General features: G+C 33.9%; 1 protein-coding gene across 9 annotated transcripts in view; it reads left to right on the top strand.

The window, feature by feature from the left end:
- CSPP1 (centrosome and spindle pole associated protein 1) overlaps positions 1-22181 on the top strand; it is a 153260-nt gene that overhangs the window by 36574 nt on the left and 94505 nt on the right. For 6 of the 9 annotated variants that reach the window (XR_015246755.1, XR_015246756.1, XM_086695380.1 and 3 more), the window contains 5 exons: positions 2880-2960; positions 4292-4393; positions 5315-5754; positions 16007-16105; positions 17266-17336. Coding sequence is in view for 7 of the 9 variants with exons in the window: in XM_086695380.1 (XP_086551506.1) it covers positions 2880-2960; positions 4292-4393; positions 5315-5754; positions 16007-16105; positions 17266-17336 (793 nt within the window). In the remaining 2 variants the exon portion in view is untranslated. The remainder of the gene's footprint in view (positions 1-2879; positions 2961-4291; positions 4394-5314; positions 5755-16006; positions 16106-17265; positions 17337-22181) is intronic. The other 3 variants (XM_086695382.1, XM_086695381.1, XM_086695378.1) reach the window with 2 other exon arrangements.

The raw sequence follows: 22181 nt of genomic DNA, 5'->3' as shown, positions 1-22181 counted from the left end.
CTGTTTCTTACCAATTTAAATACTTCATTGTCTCCTCACTGAGCTTCTGGATAAAAATGCATATTCCTTAGCATGGCATTTGAAGTCTTTTGTGTTCCAGCCTGCCTCCCTGGCCTCGTACTCAGTTTTGTCCCCTCTCCCAGCACTCCTTTGTTCTCTGGTATCTCTGGTATCTACCCAGCACTCCTTTCCTCTGGTATCTACCATTTTCACTTATCTACTTCATAGATAGAAGATTTTAAAAAAGAATGATGGTAGGAGGCATAGGAAGAAATTGCCTTTATGAAGGAGAGAAAGAATCAAGAAAGAAAAAGAATCAAGGAGTACAAATCTTTAAATTCAAATGGATATGAAGGAGTTTTGGTGTTGGAGTATCAAGAATGTGGTTATGATAGAGGAGCAGTAGTTTCTTAATATGCAAGAGACACATTTTGGTTGACATATGAGAAGGTGGACATGGAAAGGAAGGCAAGGGAAAAAGAAAATAACATAGGATTTGGGTAGGTGGCTGCAGTGGCTTCCTTGACCGCTAGAATATGTATTTTCCAAGTCTACTCTTTTTAGATATTTTTTTGTGGCTTCCAGACTTGGATTGTGTGGATAGTTAAATTACAAAAAATCAGATCTTTAAATTTTGCCAAGAAGAGCCATTAAAACAATTAATTACCATCTCTTTCCCAATTTTTAGAACAAAAGACACTTGGTCATCTAACATTGCAGGGAGAATATATTCTCAGGAGAATAATTTTTACATTGAATTAATGTGTATTTCAAGCCCAGACTTCTCTCCTGAACCTCACACTTACTCTATTTGGCTACCTATCTTAGAAATCTAATGGGTATCTTATGTTGAACATGTCCAAAAGAGAACTCTAGATTTCTATTCTTCCCTCTCCCATCCTTTAGAAGCCTGGAATGTTTGTAGCCTGTTCTTTTAATTTTTTTGTCACAGTACTTATCATCTACTAACATACCATACTCGTCCTTATGTTTATTATTTCAATTTCCTTTGCTTGAGTGTAAGCTTTAGGAAGGCAGGGATCTTTGTTTTCCTCACTGATGCAACTCAGATGTTTCAAACAGTTTGGGACATAGGCTCTCAATATTGAATGAATGAGCAAATGACTAAAATTTAGACTTTTGAATAACTCACTGTATTGTCCTTATTATGTTTTTCATTTTATTGAAAATTTCAAACATTATCCTGGGCCTTTATAGGGAGTGGGAATTGCCCAGTGAAGGAGTGAGGGTGCTGTGTCTCTGTCTTCCAAGGGTTGGAACTCTGAATGTGTTTTTTGCACATGTATAACTACAAAATGGCTAGGTTTATAGGGTACTTTTTATATAAGGGTTAAACTGATTCAGGGATTTAGTCAGGTATCCTATTGTTTTCCTTGACAAGTAAGTTTAGAGTTCTATACAACCAACTTTCATATTAGCTTTTGTAGCACAACTTATTTGTAAATTATTATTTGTAAATTCAGATTCAGTGAAACCTTTTTAATCGCTTAGTTTTATTAATCACTGTTCCCAAATGTTTTAGATATAACTATATTATAGCAGTTGGTACATTAAATTGTAGTTATTTGTTTACATATTTGTTTCCCCAGCAACACTGTAAATTTCTTACATATAGGGAATATATTCTTATCTTTGTCTCCCTACCACCAAAAAAAATAACTTTTGTTTTAGGTAGTCAATAATTAATGAATAAGTAAAAGGCATGGAGCTACATAGGTTAACAAATATTGATTGATTTAATCCTCATAAGCTAGTGATTTAGATCCCTGTTTTACACACAAAAGAACTGAGGCAGAGAAGTTAAATAACTTCTAGATTGTGACTACAAAGTAGTAGTACCAGAAAGTTGGAGATCATATATATTTTTTTCTAATCCTTGTGATTGCTTTATAGCCTTCAAAGAGATTTTGCATTCTTTTTTAATGTTTATTTTTGAGAGAGACAGTGCGAGAGTGGGAGAGGAGCAGAAAGAGAGAGAGGGAGACACAGAATCCAAAGGAGGCTCCAGGCTCTGAGCTGTCAGCACAGAGCCCAACATGGGGCTTGAATGCACGGACCTCAAGATCATGACCTGAGCCACAGTTGGACGCTTAACTGACTGAGCCACCCAGGCACCCCGAGATTTTACATTTTTAATCCTCTTTGATCATTATGCCAGCTTTGGTAGATAGGCAGAGCAGTTACTATTCTCATTTTATGGTAGAAGCCTAGGTCAGGAAGGTTAGGTAACTTGCTCAGTGTGACAGAACTAAGTGTTGGGGCTAGTCCTGGAGCCTATGTCTTTTGACTCCTAACCTGATGGTCTTTTTACTACACTGCATTGTCTAAATGTTTAATGATCAAGGATGGAGGTACACATAAGGAAACAGTGTTCGTAGTTTATATCTTCTGGCATTTGAGTGGATATCCACTCATAAATTATTACAGGAAAATTAGTAAACAAACATGATTGCAGTGTGCACATGGATCTTGGTGAGCAAGTTTAAATTGGCCTTAAGAACAAAAGGACAGTAGGGCACTGAGGATGAAGAATATGTGTTTAGATGAGGAATATAAATTGAAAAAGAGTTTCCTTTTTTCCCATGCTTTTGAATCATCTGGAATATACATATATGTATGTAGCAAGTGAAAATTAAGACCTGATTCTCTTCTTCAGGGAGTTGTTGATTGGAAGAAAATTCTGTTTCCTAATTACTTTTGTTATGAACTCTGTAGAATTGTACTTTGTGTCTTCATCTCCATTTCATTCTTTTGCTCTGCATAAGTAATCACTTAGAAAATAGAACGTAAGACACATTTATGGAACATTTTATAAAGGCAATTAGATAATGTATTTTTTTTAATGTGTATGTATACAGAAAAATTTTCTGTCCACGAGTGAAACAGATCCATCTACTCTGGGAGTTTCTCTTCCTATTGGTGAGAGGTTATCTGCTAAGGTAGGTAAATAGGAGTAGTTATTGTGAGTAATAGTTTTATGAGGCATCAAGATAATTAAAGAACATACTCCTGACTTAAATCCAAGGAGAAGATTATATCATTTCCCATACTTGAATATATGCCTTTTAAAAAAGTCTGCGGAGTCTCTGTGCTGTTTTTTAAAAAACTTTTGAACGTAACATTTATAACAATGTAAGATACCTTTAATCTGTGAATTAATTGAGTATATAGAATATATATTTTTCAGCATTGGTTTTGAGCTTTAAGTTCATTTCATGTGTCACAGTTATCAGTGAGATGAGTAGATGAGAGTATACTGAGCTTTTATGTAGGGTGAGGTCTGGGGCTATTTGAATGTATTGCTGTCACTGTACAAATAATATGTCCATACTCTTTAGAGATGGACTGATAAAGCACTGCAAAGCTAGGTGAGCGATCACAACATAGTACATAAGACAAATGGGCAGTAGTAAGCTTCAAAAGATGACCTAGTTAAATCTTTAACTCTTTTTTAGATTGTGCTGTTTCAATGACAGTGGAAGTATTAAGGCTTAAGAACATTTCCTGTGTTTCAACAAAACATTTACCTTATAATATATTAGTGTCTGTGATAATTTTACCTTCTTATGTTTAAAATACAACAAGCAACTTCTTTATACTTGGGAAAGAAATGGTTAGCAGCAGGTGTTTTGGCTGTAGGGTGGAGGAATAGAGGCAGGAGATATCCCTGAGAAGGAAAGAAGGAAGGTAACCTGGTCAAATCTCCTTGGAAACATGCTGACAACTCTCCTGGCAAACACACTCATGTATTTACTAGTGGGACGGTTTTATTTATGAATGCCTTTCGCAGAGTGCACCTGGATTTTCTAAGATTGCTGTTGGTAAACAAACCTAGAATCCCATGGATTTATGGGGCATGGCTTTTTTGAAAATGTTAACTAAGTGATGTAACTTATAAAATGTATAAAATGGAGATGTTTCACAACCAAAGCACCTCCCTTCTATTAATGATTTCCTGTGTTAACCTGGACCTAAGTGTGTAGTAATAGTAATGCATATTTTAATTTTTTTAAAATAGTAATGCATATTTTAATTTTTTTAAAAAATAGTAATGCATATTTTAATGTGACAAGAAAGGATGTGGGGAATTGCATTGGTGGTCTCAGACCTTTTCCTGCCCCTCTCGTGCCTTGCAACTATTTCTATCCTTGAAATTATTAGCAGTGCTTGATTCTGGGTAATATCTTATGTTGTATGTGTTTGATTGGACATAAAGGTACTTTTTTCTGAAGTTGGAATTTTAACATTACCTTTTGGTTTTTATTTTAAGGAAAGATTGAAACTTGAACGCAACAAAGAATATAATCAGTTTCTCAGGGGTAAGGAAGAATCCACTGAAAAGTTCAGACAGGTAGAAAAGAGTAGTACTGAGGTAGGTTTTCCTTTTAAAGTAAATCTTTAACACCAAAGGTTGAATATTTTGTACTTAATTGATAATATTTTTGTATGTTAAACATTTCACTTGGTTTTTATGTAAATATTTTAAAGAGTAAACCAAATTGAACTAAATTCAGGACAATATTTAGTTTTATAAATGGTTTTATCATATGTTGAAGAACTTACCCTACTTTTTAACTTTATTGGGGAGGTATAATTTTAGAGATTGACTTTAAGTGATTTTTAGTTTTTAATTTTAAGTGATTTTTAGAACATTGACAATTTCTAGCTATATATATATTTTTCCACATTTAAAAATGGTTGATGTCACGGGCGCCTGGGTGGCTCAGTCGGTTAAGCGTCCAATGGGCTCAGGTTATGATCTCGCGGTTTGTGGATTTGGGCCACACGTCGGGCTCTGTGCTGACAGCTCGGAGCCTGGAGCCTGCTTCAGATTCTGTCTCGCTCCCTCTCTGCCCCTCCCCTGCTCACGCTGTCTCTCTCTCTCTCAAAAATAAATAAAACATTAAAAAAAAATGGTTGATGTTTTTGGGGCCCAAAAATTGAGCACTTTCTATATTCTTTGTGTTAAGAATTTAACTTGAAATAATTGGAAGCAATTTTACCTGCCAAAGTATGCTTTAATATTTCCTGGGGTAGGAATTTGCATTTAGTTTATCCTCTCTTTTTGTACCCACTTACTTATATCACTGTTGATTGTTTATTTGATATTTATTATGTTTTGAAGGATAGCATTTCCATGAAGGTTTTTTTTTTTTTTTAATAAAGATATTTCTTTGGGTGATTAAGCCTTGGAGTTGAGATTGTAAGTAGACTCAGCGTCATTTGAGGGTTTAATTACCTTTTAAAAAATAGAATTGTATTAAGATCTGTTTCTTGTTTTCTATTTGACTAGCACAAGAATCAAAGAAATAAAAAAACTATTAGTCAGGTTAAGCCTGATTTACCTTCACAAATACAAACATCTTGTGAAAATTCAGAGGGTCCTACGAGAAATGTCTTAACTCCTTCGGAGGCATATGAAGAGCTTCTAAACCAAAGAAGACTAGAGGAGAACAGATACCGACAACTAGATGATGAAATTGAATTAAGGAATAGAAGAATCATTAAAAAAACTAATGAAGAAGTGGGCATTTCCGATAAAAAATATCAAAGGTTTGCCAGCAAGGCTGACATTCCAGAGAGAAGATTTAGCAAGTTTAATGATTATCGTGTTTTTGATAGACACTATTATAGACCAGATCAAGATCCTGAAGTAAGTGAAGAAATGGACGAGAGGTTTAGATATGAAAGTGATTTTGATAGAAGACTTTTGAGAGTGTATACAAATGACAGGTATTTACAACTTTATTTTTATTTTCTTTGTTTAATATTAATGTTATTTTTTATCATTATGCTAGGGAGAAGGAGTTTCATTGGATTTGCATATTTGATTAATTATAAGATGCTGTCAATTTTAGGTTATACCATTCTTTTTTATGTGCCACTGAAGGAACAAATACAATTCCTGAAACGGCAAGAAAGGGACCCTGTAATAAAGCTGTGACACTGAAAGGCTACAACTTTTATGTAAAATTAGATGGAAAATAAACTTTTTCACAGAAGGGGACAGAAAGGAATCTTCCATGTCTCAACCTTGGCACTGAACAGAGGGTGTACAAAAAAAAACTTGCCTGAGATTTTGAACTGTAAGCCAGTACTAATTGAGGTTTGCAGTCTGAATTCATGTTGCTACTGTTGTCTGAAAAACCTTGAGGCAAGAATTCAGTGTGGTCTCAGATTCATAATGCCCCTAGGTGACTGACAGGGGAAGAACTCTTCTTTGCCATAACTTGACTTAAAACCAGGTTGATGGCAATCCCAGATTCACATGTTAAAATGTGGATAAAAAGGACATTTTAAAATAGATGAAATACAGCTTATTCCTTTAATTTTCCTATGCTCCTAAGTACTTCTATCAGTATATTTCATTGTTTGTAAGTCACTTATTAAACATTTACTTAAGTAAAATGATACCAGGTTTTTACTATCAGATTTTCAGGTGCTTTTCAGTTTTTTTGATGATTGTTTTTGGGACACTATTTGTAATTTCTTAACTGCTACACTGGGGTTTTATTTTATTAAGTCATTTACCTTAATACTTACAATTTGCTATATTTTAATGAACTTTTGATTTGGAGATAGAAATATGGCAGGGTTCCATATTTGTCAGTGACTTGTTAACTTGCAAGTGTTAAATCTAAATTTTCACAAGTTTATGAGACCTGTTTCATTAGTCCAAATAGATTACTTTTTAAATATTTTAGAAAATTTCTGAGATCTATTGCTGTACATTTAGTATTCTAAATATTAGTTAATCCTATCTAAATGTTAATATTCTAAATATTAACAGAACCTTTACAGTTTGTTGTCTTCTACTTCTTATTCTGTAGCTGTTATCGCCTGCTCACCCAGTCTTTTTAATTAATATTCACCCTGATTTAAGTGATATTAATGAAAGATTAGAATTTTGCAGTGCTACTTGTCATTATCTCTGATTTGAATTGTTTGTGCTTCAGAAAATACTCCAAATCCTATAATGTTTTATATTTAAAAATGTTTATAACTGAAGGTAGTCAGAGGCTGCCTAAACTAAAAGAGGTCTCAAATAGGGAAGTGCAGGTAATCTTGGACTCTTGGTTCTGCCTTCTTTGTACATGAGAACATTTTTTTCCTTATGGTGTCTGTTTATCTTTAAAGTATAATGTAATGCTATCTTTTGAGTTTGGAATTGCAAGAAACTTATGATGATTGCTTTTAAAAAATATTTTGATATATTTTTTTGTAATTATATCCTGTGATAATTTTAAACTTGAACAAATTAATTTCAGCCTAATTTTTTGAGAACTAGCTTATTTTCTTATGTATCCTATAAATGAAGTGAACTCTTTCTATATAACCTTTCCAGGTAGCATTTTAAGAATAGATTAAACATGAGGATCAGTGAGTATAATTCCTGGTGTACATTTTAAAATGTTTAAAAGTATTTCTTCAAATTTAAATCATTATTATATGTTACTGCACTTTGTTAATGCATAAACTTACATCTCCAGATGTAGGTTTTTCACATATGTCTCTAAGACATTTGAAGTTAAAATTTAGTTTCTGTATTTCAGATTTGTAGATTCCTTAATTCCCACAAAAAGTTTTTATCATTCAATAGTTTTTGTTTAGCAGGCAGAGTGGTTGGTAGGAAAAATGACTCTATTTATTAGTGAAGTTTTTTGAGACTAAAGAAATGTGTAACTATATGTGGCTTCTTGCTCTAACCATTTATTCTTTTTTAAAAAAAAATTATTAAGTATTGTTGATACGCAGTTGATTTCACATGCACACATAGGGCTTCATCAGTTTTACACATTATGCAGTGCTCACCACATTGTGTGTAGTTACTGTCACCATACAACATTATTACAATATTGTTGACTATATTCCCTATGCTGTAGTTTTCATTGCTATGATTTATTTAATTCATAACTACCAAGTTTGTATCTCTTAATCCCTGTCACCTATCAGCCCTTTCCCTGTGTGCCCCCACCCTCTGGCAATAAGATTATTGTGTTTATGAGTCTTTTTCTGTTTTTTGTTATTTGTTCATTCGTTTTGTGTTTTAGATTCCACATATGAGTAAAAGCATATGGTATTTTTCTTTTTCTAACTTATTTCACTTAGCATAATACTCTCTAGGTCCATTCATGTTACAGACAGCAAGAGCTCATTCTTTTTTTTGCTGGCATTCCATTCTATATATATACACCATATGTTCTTTATCCATTCATCTATGGATGGACACTTGAGTTGTTTTCATAACCTGGCTATTGTAAATAATGTTGCAATAAACATTGGCATGCAGGTATGTTTTCAAATTAGTGTTTTCATTTTCTTTGGTTAAATACCCAGTAGTGGAGTTACTGGATCATATGGTGTATCTATTTATGATTTTTGGGCAATCTCCATACTGTTATCCATAGTGGCTGCACCAGTTTATAGTTCCACCAACAGTGCATGAGGGTTCCCTTTTCTCCAAATCCTCATTAACACTTATGATTTCTTGTCTTTTTGATACTAGCCATTCTCATTGATACGAGGTGATATCTTATTGTGGTTTTCATTTGCATTTCCCTGATGGCTAGTGATGTTGAGCATCTTTTTGTGTGTCTTTTGGCCATTTGTATGTCTCTTTGGAAAAATGACTACTCAGATCCTCTGCTTGTTTTCTAATTGGATTATTTGCTTTTTGGTTTGAGTTGTATGAGTTCTTTATATGTTCTGGAAATTAACTCCTTAACGGATGAATCATTTGAAGATATCTCCTGTGGGTTGCTTTTTGTTTTGTTGATAGTTTCCTTTTTGTACAAAAACATTTTATTTTGGTGTAGTCCTGATAGTTCACTTTTGCTTTTGTTTCTGTTGCCTCAGGAGACATATCCATAAATATGTTGTTAAGGTTGATGTCCAAGAGACTGTTATCTGTATTTTCTCTTAGAAGCTTTATGGTTTCAGGTGTCATGTTTAGGTCTTCAATCCATTTTTAGTTCATTTTTGTGTATGGTATAAGAAAGTGATTCAGTTTTTTTTTTTTTTTTTTACATACAGCTGTTCAGTTTTCCCAGCACCCTTTTGTTGAAGAAACTGTCTTTTCCCCATTGTAGATTCTTGTAATTGTGTAAGTGTCGGTATTTTTCTGGGGTCTGTATTCAGTTCCATTGATCTGTATGTCTGTTTTTATGCCAGTACCCTACTGTTTTCATTATTATAGCTTTGTAGTACTATTTTCAAATTTGGATTGTGATGCTTCCACCTTTGTTCTTTTTTCTCAAGATTGCTTCAGCTATTAAGGGTATTTTGTAGTTCAGTACAAATTTTAGGATTATTTGTTTCTTCTGTGAAAAATGCTGTTGGTATTTTGATAGGGATTGCATTGAATCTGTAGATTGCTGCAGGCAGTAGGGACATTTTTAATAATATTTTTGCCAGTCCATGAACATAGAATATCTTTCCATTTGTTTGTGTCATCTTCATTTTCTGTCATCAGAGTCTTATAATTTTCATGCATAGGCTTTTCACCTCCTTGGTTATATTTATTCCTAGGTTTTTTGTTTGTTGGTTGGTTGCAATTGTAAGTGGGATGAATTTTTTTTCTTTCTGCATCTTCATTGATTAGTGTATAGAAGTGCAGCAGTTTCTTTATATTAATTTTCTGTCCTGCAACATTACCAAATTCATTCTTTTAATGTTTATTTATTTTGAGAGAGAGATTGAGCACAAGCAGGGGAAGGGCAGAGAGAGAGGGAAAGAGACAATCCCAAGCAGGCTCTGCACTGTCATTGTAGAGCCTGACACAGGGCTCGATCCCACTGACCATGAGATCATGACCTGAGTTGAAATTAAGAGTTGGATGCTTAACCCGACTGAGCCATCCAGGTACCCCACTGAATTCATTTATTAATTCTAATAGTTTTTTGGTGGTCTTTTGGACTTACTGTATATAGTATCATGTTATTTGCAAATAGTGGAAGTTTTACTGCTTCCTTGCTTTCTGTTGCTTGTCTGATTGCTGTGACTTGTACTTCCAATATAGTGTTGAATAAAAGTGGTGAGAGTGGGTATTCTTGTCTTCTTCTTGATTTTAGTTAGAGAAAAGACTCAGTTTTTCACCACTGATGTTAAGCATGTGTTTTCCATATATAGGTTTTATTATGAGGTATGTTCTGTCTGAATCCATTTTGTTAAGAGTTTTTCTCATAAATGATGTTGTATTTTGTCTCATGCTTTTTCTGCATCTGTTGAGTGTTCATATAGTTTTTATCCTTCATTTTTATTAGTTTGCATGTATTTAACCATCCTTGCATCCCCAGAATAAATCCCAGTTGATCGGGTGAATGATTCTTTTAACGTATTTTTGAATTTGGCTTGCTCATATTTTGTTGACAGTTTTTGCATGTGTGTTCATCAGGGATTTTGACCTGTAGGTTTGTGGACTTTTTTTTTTTTTTAATATACTGTCTGTGTCAGATTTTGGTATCAGGGTAATCCTGGTCTTGTATAAAGAATTTGGAACTTTTCCTTCCTCTTCTATTTTTTGGAATAGTTTGGGAAGAATAGGTATTAACTCTTCTTCATATATTTGGTAAAATTCACCTGGGAAGCCATCTTGTCCTAGACTTTTGTTTGTTGCAAGATTTTTGATTGTAGTTCAGTTTTGTTACTAGTAATCAGTCTGATCAGATTTTCTGTGTCTGCCTGATGGAGTTTTGGAAGATTGTATGATTCTGGGAATTTAGCCATTTATTCTAGGTTATCCAATTTGTTGGCATATAATTTTTCATATTCTCTTATAATCCTTTGTATGTTTGTGGTGTCAGTTGTTACTTTCTTTGATTTCTGAGTTTAAGTCCTTTCTCTTTTTTTCTTGATTAGTCTGGCTAACGGTTTATCAGTTTTGTTTTCAGAGAACCTGCTCTGTGTTTATTGGTCTTTAGTCTCCATTTCATTTATTTTCTCTCTGATCTTTGTTTATTTTTTTCTTCCTGTTGACTCTGGGTTTTATTTGTTATTTTTCTAGTTCCTTTAGGCATAAGGTTAGGTTGTTTATTTTAGTTTTTTTTTCTTGTTCCTTGAGGTAGGCCTATATTACTATGAATGCTCTAAGAATTGCTTTCACTATGTCCCAAAGATTAGACTATTGTGCTTCCTTTTTCATATTTCTCCATGTGTTTTGGATTTCCTCTGATTTCTTCATTGACCCATTGATTATTTAGGAGAATGTTGTTTAGCCTCCACATTTTCTATATTTTTTGTCCCCCACTGAACCCCCAACTTGTAATTGGTTTCTACTTTCATACTCTTGTGACTGGAAAAGATGCTTGATAGGATTTCAGTCTTAAATTTGATCTGACTTGTTTTGTGACACAACATGTGATCTGTCCTGTGGAATTTTCATGTGCACTTGAAAAGGATGTGTATTATGCTGTTTGGATGGAATGTTCCTTATATATCTGTTAAATACATCTGGTATAATGTGTTATTCAAAGCCACTGTTTACTTCTGGCTTTTCTGTCTGGATGATATCCATTGATTTAAAGGGGGTGTTAAAGTCCTCTACTATTACTGTCAGTTTCTCTCTTTATGTTTGTAAATATTTGGTTTATGTACTTAGATGCTTCTATATTGGGTGCATAGATATTTACAATTGTTATCTCTTCTCCATGAATTGACTCCTTTATCATTATGTAATACCTTCTTTATTTTTTGTCTAAGCATTTATTCATAATATATTGTAATCTTAACCAGAAGTTCTTGACAAAAAATAATTATGATTGTGAGAAGTACAAAATTAATTTTCCTTCATTTTCCTAAGTTTCTCTTACTCTTTTTTCTTATAAAATTTAGCATGTATAAATTCTAGTTTTGATTTTTAACAATTTTTGAGTTTTATATTTTTGGTCTCAGTTTTTTTCTAATTAGCCCATAAATGTTTTCATGTGCCATAATGTCTTTATTAATGAACTATTTTGTCCACTTTATGGGAAAGCTAAAGCCCAGGAATGATTTTACACTCTTGAACTCAAGATTAATCACTGGCAGTGGTTTTAAATAATTAACAAGGTAGTTAACATTTTGTTTAACACTTGTATTCTGTGTGTGTGTGTGTGTTATTTATTTATGAATATTTACAATTTAACTAAAATAATGTTTTAGGAGTTTTTATAAGTTGAATGTAATGGTATGTTTCCTAATACTTTGAAATTTATAGACCACTTTTAAATGTGATCATCCTAGTCTTTATTATTTATTAACTTGATCTGTAGAAGTTACTGTATTACTTTACTATGTTTACTTTATAACCAATGTTAGCGAGTAGAAGAAACTTTTAGCTTTAAAAAATGCTTTTTAAAGAAGTTTTTATGTGATTAATGCAGTTAGCACTTCCATTCTATTTAACTCTTGATATTTGATAGTTTGTAATCTTAATAGTCATTTAATAAATTTCTGAAATAACATGCCATCTGAAATTAGAATCTGTGTATTATCCACATGGATGAGTACATGCTTACTTAGTGTGGGACATTGTAAGAAATGTGCCTGCTTAATATGTAAGATATAAATGAGGAGAAATGGCTAATTAGAACTTGAGTTATTTGATATAACTTTTTAAAAATATATAGTAATTAATTTTCATTTATCTTTGAAAGGGCTATTTTAATACTATTATTTTCTCCATTTTAAAGATGGGCTTGATATTAGAAAATCATTTATTAAAGTAAATATAAAAATTGTGAAACAACTGAAAACATAGGGAAAAAGGGTGATCCACAGTTAATAGCTCAGTATTTTTAACATCTAAGAGAGTACCCCTAATAACAGAATTCATTCACATTAGAGAAGTTCGTGATATGAAAACAAGATGATGTAACTATTTTGTGAATTAGATGAGTTAAAAAAAATTTTTTTAAGTTTATTTTTGAGAGAGAGAGAGAGAGAGCAAGCGAGCACAAGCAGGGAAGGGGCAGAGAGAGAGGGAGACACAGAATCTGAAGCAGGCTCCAGGCTCTGAGCTGTCAGCACAGAGCCTGACGCCGGACTGGAACTCAGGAACCGTGAGATCTAATCTGAGCCACAGTTGGACGCTTAACCAACTGAGCCACCCAGACACCCCTAGATGAGTTTTTTAAAAGTAAGGTGAAAAATGATTCTTCCTTGCTGTGAGCCATAGGAATCTATGACCAAGAGATGGTAAATATTTTGCTTTTATGAATTTATAATTTGACTTCACAGCTTGTTAGGTTCCCTTCTAGTTTTTTTATTTTTGTTTTTAAAATCTTACATTAGTAAATTTAAAAATATTTATGGAATCACTATCTGTAAATAGTTTTTCATTGGTTTAACAAAGTAAGCATAATCCTATTATGAGTCATTTCATACAATTAAATAGGATGCCTTAAGATTTTATTTTATCCTTTTTGGTGAAATGTGTATTTCTGCTTTTATTGGGCCTCTTAAACATTTCTCTAGTCTTGATTTTATTGTAATTGTCAGCAACAGGAGGGGACTTTTATAGTTTTGATAGTGAAATTTTTTTCTTTAGTGAAAGGGTATACCTTAAAGCTGTCTTCCTTATAGGCAGTTCATTGGGAAGTCTTGGTGATTTTACTGTAGAATTTAGCATAGACCTTGACTTTATACATAAATAAAATGATTAATTTGGAAGGAACTTTGAATATGGCCTTTTGTGTTTATGGTGCTTACTTTATTAAGATAGCTCTGTATATTGAAAAAATTGTAGAACATGTTTTAGTATAGTTGCTCTGGATATAGCGTACTTTGGTTATAGCTACATAAAGATAGGTTAGAATTGCAAGTCCAAATGTCTTTAGAGAACTTACCTAAAAATGCAGGAAGCCACAGTTCTTAGATAAATTTTAGAAAGATTTTTGTAGATCTAAATAGTCTTTAATTCTGGTTAATTCTGGTTTAATCACAAAGTATGTTTCTAAAAATTTATAACTTTAAATTTCTCTATATTTGAAAACTTTCATTTGTTCAGGCAGTACTTTACCACATCACATTTATTTTTGTTGAGTAATGGGAGACCACCTCCAGGTTTGGTGATTTAGCAGGAGGACTCACAAGACTTTGTATCTATAGTTATATTCATGGGTATGACTTATTACAGTGAAGGGATACACAATAAAATCAGCAGAGGAAGAAGGGGCATGGACAAAGTCTGAAGGTAAGCAGGTGCAAGTTTCCAGGAGTTCTCTCCTAGTGGACTCACACTGGACATACTTAATTCCTCCAGCATTGAATTGTGACAGCGTGAGTGAAACGTTGTCTACCAGGAAAGGTCATTAGAGACGCAGCGCCCATGTTTTTATTGTGGGCTGGTCACACAGGCACCCTTTTTCGAGGATGTAGGAAAATTCTGAACTTCTGAAGGAAAGCAGATGTTCAGCATAAACTATATGGTTTGTATAAACAGTTTATGCACAGTGAGCCACTTTTCTCCATCCGAGGAATGGTGGGACTCCTCCCAAAATATGTGTTCCAGGTGCCAGCCAAGGACCACCCTTCCAAATAGGCATTTCTGATAACTCTTTTCTGCTCCTGCATATTTAATATAGACTAGTATAACTAATTCTGGTTGCTTGGCATTATTAATTACAAATTAGTTTGAGTTTATATTTACCAATTCTTTAAGTGGTAGCAATAGGGAATGACGAAACTGATATGTCAGTTTAAAACAGAGTTTTGAGCACATGGGTATAGCTATAAAACCAGCTGTATTTTGATAAATTGAAATAGTGTGAAATTCCTTTTTGAAGTGGCTTTTGGAGGTTTCTGTTATTTTAGATATGGATTAAAAAATGGAAGCAATTTATGTAACATGCCAGGTTCTATATTATGAAGGTTATAATCCTCAGTAACCTTTTCTCCTAGATAATATTGATAGTCGTCTGTGTGATGGAAACAAATGAAGAACAACTTCTATGCTGGCTCTGAGAATGAAAAGTCCTTTTCTTCTAAAAACTGCCATTTTTCTTAATGTGAAAATGAAATTCACCGAAAATATTGAATAATACTTTAACAGCCCTGTTTCTTTCTAATAGTCCTTTTGAGAGACAGGATAGCTTGTTAACAGCAGTGAAAAGAAATATGACTTGTGAAAAGCTGATTTTCATGGATGCTGATAAGTGTTGGTGTGAAAAGTCATGTTGATTTCTCTGGTATGAGGAATTAAGCTAAAGAAATCAATGTTTGCCAAGTGGAAAAAAAAAAGATTAATTGAAAAAATATTAAAATTATTTTCTGGAAAGGATTTTTAAGAAGAAAACAAACATTCTGATATATTTTTTTGTTGTCCAAGACCTTGTGAGTAAAGTGAACTAATAAGTTTTTATGCGTATATCAGCCTGTTTATAATTTTTTCTATTCTCCTTTTGCTAATATTTATTCTTTCATGTGATTTACAATGTTATCAAATGTTGTGGCTTGCCACATTTGATTTTAATTGGTAAGACAGTTGCTATATTTTAAGTTAAAAAGATTTTTATATGCAGTGAAATAATTTCCAAGAATCTGAATTTTGTTTCTTTCAGCAAAAAGAGATCTGATTGTGAAATGTGTCTGTAATCCTCATGAGGGCAAGGGCCACATTCATATACCCAGTGCCTAGAATAAATGAATAAATAGTACTTGCATGTAGCAGGTCCTCAGTAAATATTCTTTGAATTAAATGAATGATAAAAAAGTCTTAGTATATACAATAGTTTGAAATTAAAATTTTCTAGAAGTTATATTCAAATAATTTATAATAACCTTTTTTTAAAGACTATTGAATCTAATCTCTTAGTAGTTTCTTATTAACCAGCAAATCATACTTGAATTAAATCTCATTCATGTTAATTTTCAAATGTGTTTACAGTAAAACTTCATTATAACACTTTGTTCCCTTTAACATCTCCAACATCAAATGTAAAATCACCAAAGAGATATGAGAAGGCCCACTGTATGTGGAGCAAGCTCTATAAGCTAATGTGTTTTTAAGGATGTACGGGAACAGACAAGGGAATGTGCCTCCTAAGGAGTATGGTGGTGATGTCACAGAGCATTCAAACATACGCATTTCATCTGCTGGAAATAAAAGGTATAGTATGTAATATGAATTCTGCTCTTCAGTCATTACACTGTGAAACTGCAGCTGCTAAAACTGGCTTACTGAATAAGTAGGAAGGTATAGTATGTTAACAGATTCCTTATTAATAAGAAAAGAGTTAAAGGGAAAAAAGGAGGGTGGAAGAATTGTGTTAAATGAAAATTTATAGTACTTTACAGCGTTATTTTGAATTGCAAGTTTGGATTATAAGTGTGCCAAGGTATTCCAAATAAGTCCCTATAATTATAAGGTATTTGAATTTGGTTGAAATAATGAAAGGACAAATAAGCATATAGTTTAATGGACTAAAAATCAATTTATAATATCTTGGAGTTATGGGAGTGATGTAACTTAACTGGGAATAAATTGAAAATGTTCGTACAATGTGAGTTTTCCTTTCAAAAAAATTTCTTTTTGATTTTCAGCTTATTGAGTAGATAACTTTTATGCTTTGTAAAATTAGTGCTCATAATCTGTCATGTCAAAAAAAATGGAAATATATGTATTTTATATTCATGTTCTCTTTCTGTTTATAGTTTAATTTTGGTGGCTTTCTTATACCATACATAAGGATAAACAGTTCGGAATCCATAGTGCATAATGGAGATAATAATGTCATTATATCACAAAAGGTGTCTATTTTCTCTGAAGAAAGTAATATATTGAAGTGCTTGAGATAAGATAATTTGCTATTTGGATCTGATTAGGCTTTCTTTGAGGAAAATTGTCTCTCCTCCCCCCTCCCCCATTTCTGTATTTCAAGGAAGGAGTTTTTAAGGGATGATCTTCTTTTCTAGTGTGCATATAGGTATCACTTTTCACTTCTTTTTTTAGGATTTATTTGTATTTATATTCATTTTTTTTAATTGGGTTAACTGTTCTTATATAAAAGGATTTTATTGAGAATCTATAGAGCCAATAATACAGACTGAAGAAAAAGGTTATATATTTATAGAGGCTTAATATATATATATCAAGGTCTCACTGTAGAAAGAGATAAAATGCTATGATTTTACCCTGACTTTAAAAATATGTAACTATTGTAGTGTCCATAGTACTTTCAAAGTCCAATAACTCATACCTACAATTTACTGTAAATTTTTGTTGCCTGAAAATCATTTGAGTTCTAATCCTTCTTGTTTTTGTTTTAGTGCTCGAGATAATGAACCATCTAAATCCACTAACCAAGACATCTGTAGTCCTTTTGCGGGGATGCTCTTTGGTGTGTACAAAACTTCATTGATTAAACTTTTGCATACCGTTCTTATGAAAGGTCTTTAGTGAGAACTCAGTGATATCATTAATACTACTGTTATTAGTAATATAAAATATTTATCTAGTGCTTACTTTAGGGTAGACCCTCTGCTAAACATTTAGTGTATATTGTATAGGTCTGTATAATTTTATTTTTTATTTTTTATTTATTTTCTTAAATGTTTATTCTTGAGAGACATAGAGAGATAGAGCACGAGCTGGGGAGGGGCAACCCCCGAGGGGCTGTCAGCACAGAGCCAGACTCGGGGCCAGAACCCACGAAGTGTGAGATCATGACCTGAGCCAAAGTCGGACACTTAACTGACTGAGCCACCCAGGCACCCCTAATTTTATTTAATTTTAATTTTAATTAAAAAAATTATTTTTTGAGAGAGAGGGCTCAGGTGATTGAGGAGCAGAGAGAATCCCACAAGGGGGAGGGAGGGGGAGATAGAGGGAGAGAGAAGCGGGGCTCACCTGAAGTGAGGCTTCTGTTTACCCAAAGTGAGGCTTGAGCTCACCAAAGCGGGGCTCGTGCTCACCTGAAGTGGGGCTCAAGCTTACCTGATGTGGGACTCGAGTTCACGAACTGAGATCATGACCTGAGCTGAAGTCAGATGCTTAATGACTGAACCACCCAGTCTGTATATAATTTTAAAGTGGAATAACTTTTATTTATTGATGAACTTTACATAGATGATGCATGAAATATTAATTTCAGTAACCTTGTTGTAGTGTGACTGTTTATTATTCTGTTTTGTATGTGCTAGCTTTTTTCTTCATTCTTCTTTTTAGCTAGCACAGAATTGCCTTACATTTTAAGTTTAGTTTCCCTGAACTAAACCTTTTTATTCTTTGATATACATCTTTCCTATGTTCTTTCCATGTGGTTTTTGAAGTGTTTTGTTCAAATCATCATAATCCAAATTTTCTATTTATCAGAAATGAAGGTCGTTGCTTAATATAAGTATGTTGATTTGCTACTTGTCATAATTTCAGAAACTGTGTGAAGAGTACCTTACTTATTTCCTATGTGTAACTTTAAAATAGAAAAGTGGTCTGATTTCTGTGTAAAAACTATTAGAAAAAATTACCTGAAATTTGGTTTCAGTCGAAGTATATGAGGAAATTAGATAACACTTTTGATTCATTTAACCCAAAAGCAGTCAGTAATTTAAATCTTGGTTTAGAGATATTTAATTGCATGATATTCTCAGATCTTTATTTCCTTGAGATGGTTATTGTGAGAAAATATGGCGTAGCAACTAGAGTTTTATTCTAATGTAATGTCTTTAATTGAGAATTTACCAGTGTAACCTATCAGTAAGGTAAAGGCTTCATTCTTACGATGTATTTGTTAAACATGGTAAAAATTGGAGAAATGGCTTTCTTTGTTGAGAGCTCACTGACAAATAATTTTATCAATAAATGGATTACTCTACTCTAAAGTTTTAATGTTGAATGTCATGAATTTATCATTACTGCAGTCCAGGAATTATGGATGAATATTTGGTGAGATAATAGACTCTAATGTTTGGAACAAACCATTGAAGTGATTTAATCCAGTGATTTATCTAATGATTGTTTTTTTCCCCCAGCCTATATTTGTATGGACCCATAAAGAACTCTAGAGGTAGCACAATCTGATTGTTATAAAATTCTCATTTCAATTGAATTGAAATTTGTCTTCCTATAGTTTTGCTCCAAGAACTTATGCTTTATTTAAAAAATTAAGACTGTGTCTAATGAGAGCAAAAACAACAATATATTATGTGGTTTATAAAAGAATCATTGATTTTTTTTAGAAGTATGCATTTGAATTTTCAAATATTTGGGGATTTTCCTTTTATATTTTTATTACTGATTGCTTGTTTAATTCCCTTATGGTCTGAAAAAAACAGTTTGTATAACTTCAATTTCAAATTGAGTTTAAAATACTTTTTAATGGCCCAGAATATAGTCTATCTTGGTGAGTGTTTAGTGTGTAGTTGGAAGAATGTGCATTGTATGGTTGTTGAGTGTAGTGGTTTATAAATGCCAAGTAGGTCAATTGGTTGGTAGTAATGTTCATGTCTTGTGCATACTTAATGATTTTTTAATTTTTCTTCTACCACTTGTTTAAAACAAGTTTTAAATTCTCTGACTACCTTGTTCTTAATGTGGAGCCTGGAGTGCTGGAGGGATTTTCTTAGTGTGCCTGCATCTTTGTCAGTTTTCAGGACCTGTTTGACTCTAACAGAGTGATTGCTTTCGCTTTTTCTTTGGTGCAAGGCTGATTCTGTGTGTCTCATTCTCAGAAATAAGTCTCAGTGTTCATGATGCTTCCCAGAGTGGTAGCCAAACCCTCCTTTATGTCTGTGGAGCTTGTTGTGTGAGAATTTCCTGCCCTTCCCCTAACAGTAACAGGACTTTGCTTTTTGTAAGTGCAGAACTGGGTCCAAGCAGGTTTTCTGCTCTTTCACCAGTAGATTCTGGCCATTGCTTTATAATGAAAGAAGGATCTGGAAAGAATGGTCTCTTTCATATGTCTCCTGTTGCCCCATCTCCAGTCTCATAAGCTTCTGGTGAAGGTAGAGAAGTGAGTGAGATTCCCCTTGTGTCTGGGTAGATTCCAGAGAATCTATATCGTTATTCTAGCCTGCTCAAAGCCTTTAAGAAGTCATTAACATTTCAGCATTTTTCTTCCTACCTGCTTTTAAGGTAACTGCCTACTTCTTCATACTCTGGGAAAGGTAAAAAATGTGGATTATCCCATCTCTTTGGATTGGTTTTTATGCCCTTTTGAAATCACTTTACCTGGTTGCTTATAACCTCAGCTCTCTGACAGGTTTTTTAAAAGTTACAGTTTTATAGATGATTGAGCTTTTTCACCATTGTAGGATTTGAGCAGTGTTCTCTTGTAGCTTTCTGCTAAATAGAAGAAGAACTCCTCAGTTTTTGTTTTTTGTTTAAAACAGCTTCTTGGGGCGCCTGGGTTTCTCAGTCGGTTAGGAGTCTGACTTCACCTCAGGTCATGATCTCACAGTTCGTGAGTTCGAGCCCTCCATAGGAACCCTGCAACGGGGTCTGTGCTGACAGCTCAGAGTGGAGCCTGCTTCAGATTCTGTGTCTCCCTCTTTCTTTGCCCCTCCCTTGCTCTTGCTTTGTCTCTCTTTCTCAAAAATAAATGAACATTAAAAAAATTTAAAACAGCTTCTCATTTCTGAGAAGCATTTCTGAGAACTTTAACTTCTCATTAAAGTTCCATTAAATCCAGTTAAATTTTTTTTTTTAAGGGAGTTCCATGCCCAATGTGGGGCTTAAACTCACGACCCCTGAGAGATCAAGAGTTGCATGCTCTACTGCCTGAGCCAGCCAGGCACCCCTATGATCCCATTTTTATTTAAATGCTTGGGCATAGTTACAGTAGCTAATTTAATGTCTTTATTTGTTTCATCATCTGTTGTGTTTTTTTTTTTTCTATTGACTAACTTTTTTTTTTTAAATTTTTTTTTTTCAACGTTTTTATTTATTTTTGGGACAGAGAGAGACAGAGCATGAATGGGGGAGGGGCAGAGAGAGAGGGAGACACAGAATCGGAAACAGGCTCCAGGCTCCGAGCCATCAGCCCAGAGCCTGACGCGGGGCTCGAACTCACGGACCGCGAGATCGTGACCTGGCTGAAGTTGGACGCTTAACCGACTGCGCCACCCAGGCGCCCCTTGACTAACTTTTCTAATAGTTATTGGTCACTGTATTAGTTTTCTGTGCTGCATCACAGATTAGCACAGGTTTGGGGCTCAAAACATCCCACGTTATCTCATCTTGTCTGTGGATCAGGAGTTTAGGTTCTCTGCTCAGGTCTCATAAGGGTCAGGTCTCATAGAGTCAGCCAGGCTCTATTTTCCATCTGAATCTTGACTGGGGAAGAATCTACTTCTAAGCCCATTCACATTGCTGGTGGAATTCATTTACTGGTGGTTGTATTACTAAGGGCCTCTTACTGGATATTAGCTGGAGACCACCCACAATTTTTACAGGCCATCTGTTGTTTCTTGCCATGTGTGCTACCTTACCATGGCTGCTCACTTTATTATGCCAACAAGGAGAATATCTAAACTCAGGGAGGGCTTTTACCTGATTATATCTGGCCCACCCAAGATAATCTCCCTTTTAAGTAATTCAGACTTGAATTTTGATCCAGAATTGGTACCTAAATCATATTAGCAAACTCCTTTCTGTTGGCTGGAAACATGTTACAGGTTCTGTTTATACTCAAGGGGAGAGTTTATACAGGGAATCAGCACCAGAAGGCAGGTAGCATAGCATCTACCTTAGAATTTTGCCTACTACAGTCACATTTTTCTGATATTTAAGAACCAGTCTTTTTGAGGTTTTACTTTAAGCTTAGCTAGGGAAATCTTAGGGTAGCTTTCTTCCTAGGGACAATCCAGCCTTGTTACTACAGAATGACCTTTCTTGGGGGCATCTTCCTTGAACACTATAAGGGATACTGAGAACTGCACTATAGCTGGCTGGAATTTGAATTTGTCTCTACTTTGAGGATGTTGGAGAATTTTTCAGTTTGTGTCTTCCATAGTTTTCTGTCCAGCCTAATGGGATTTTATCCTGTGTATTCATAGACTAGTCTACAGTAACGTCTGAAGGGACCCCTCCACAGATTTCTAAAGCTCTTTTTACGCTTCTTTTTGGATCTTTGACCTAAACTTCTACACATTTTAGCCTTCTTGATCTTGATCTTTACGTGATTTGCTTAGTTTCCTGGCTTTGTTTGGATTCTCCCTCGCTGTATCTATGCTCTGTAAATTACATT

This window comes from Puma concolor, chromosome F2, assembly GCF_028749965.1.
Source record: "Puma concolor isolate L17-30 chromosome F2, mPumCon1.1.hap2, whole genome shotgun sequence".
NCBI classification, from domain to species: Eukaryota; Metazoa; Chordata; class Mammalia; order Carnivora; family Felidae; genus Puma; species Puma concolor.
The sequence above is the reverse complement of the archived record's forward strand: the minus strand, read 5'-3'. Positions and strand labels throughout refer to the sequence as shown.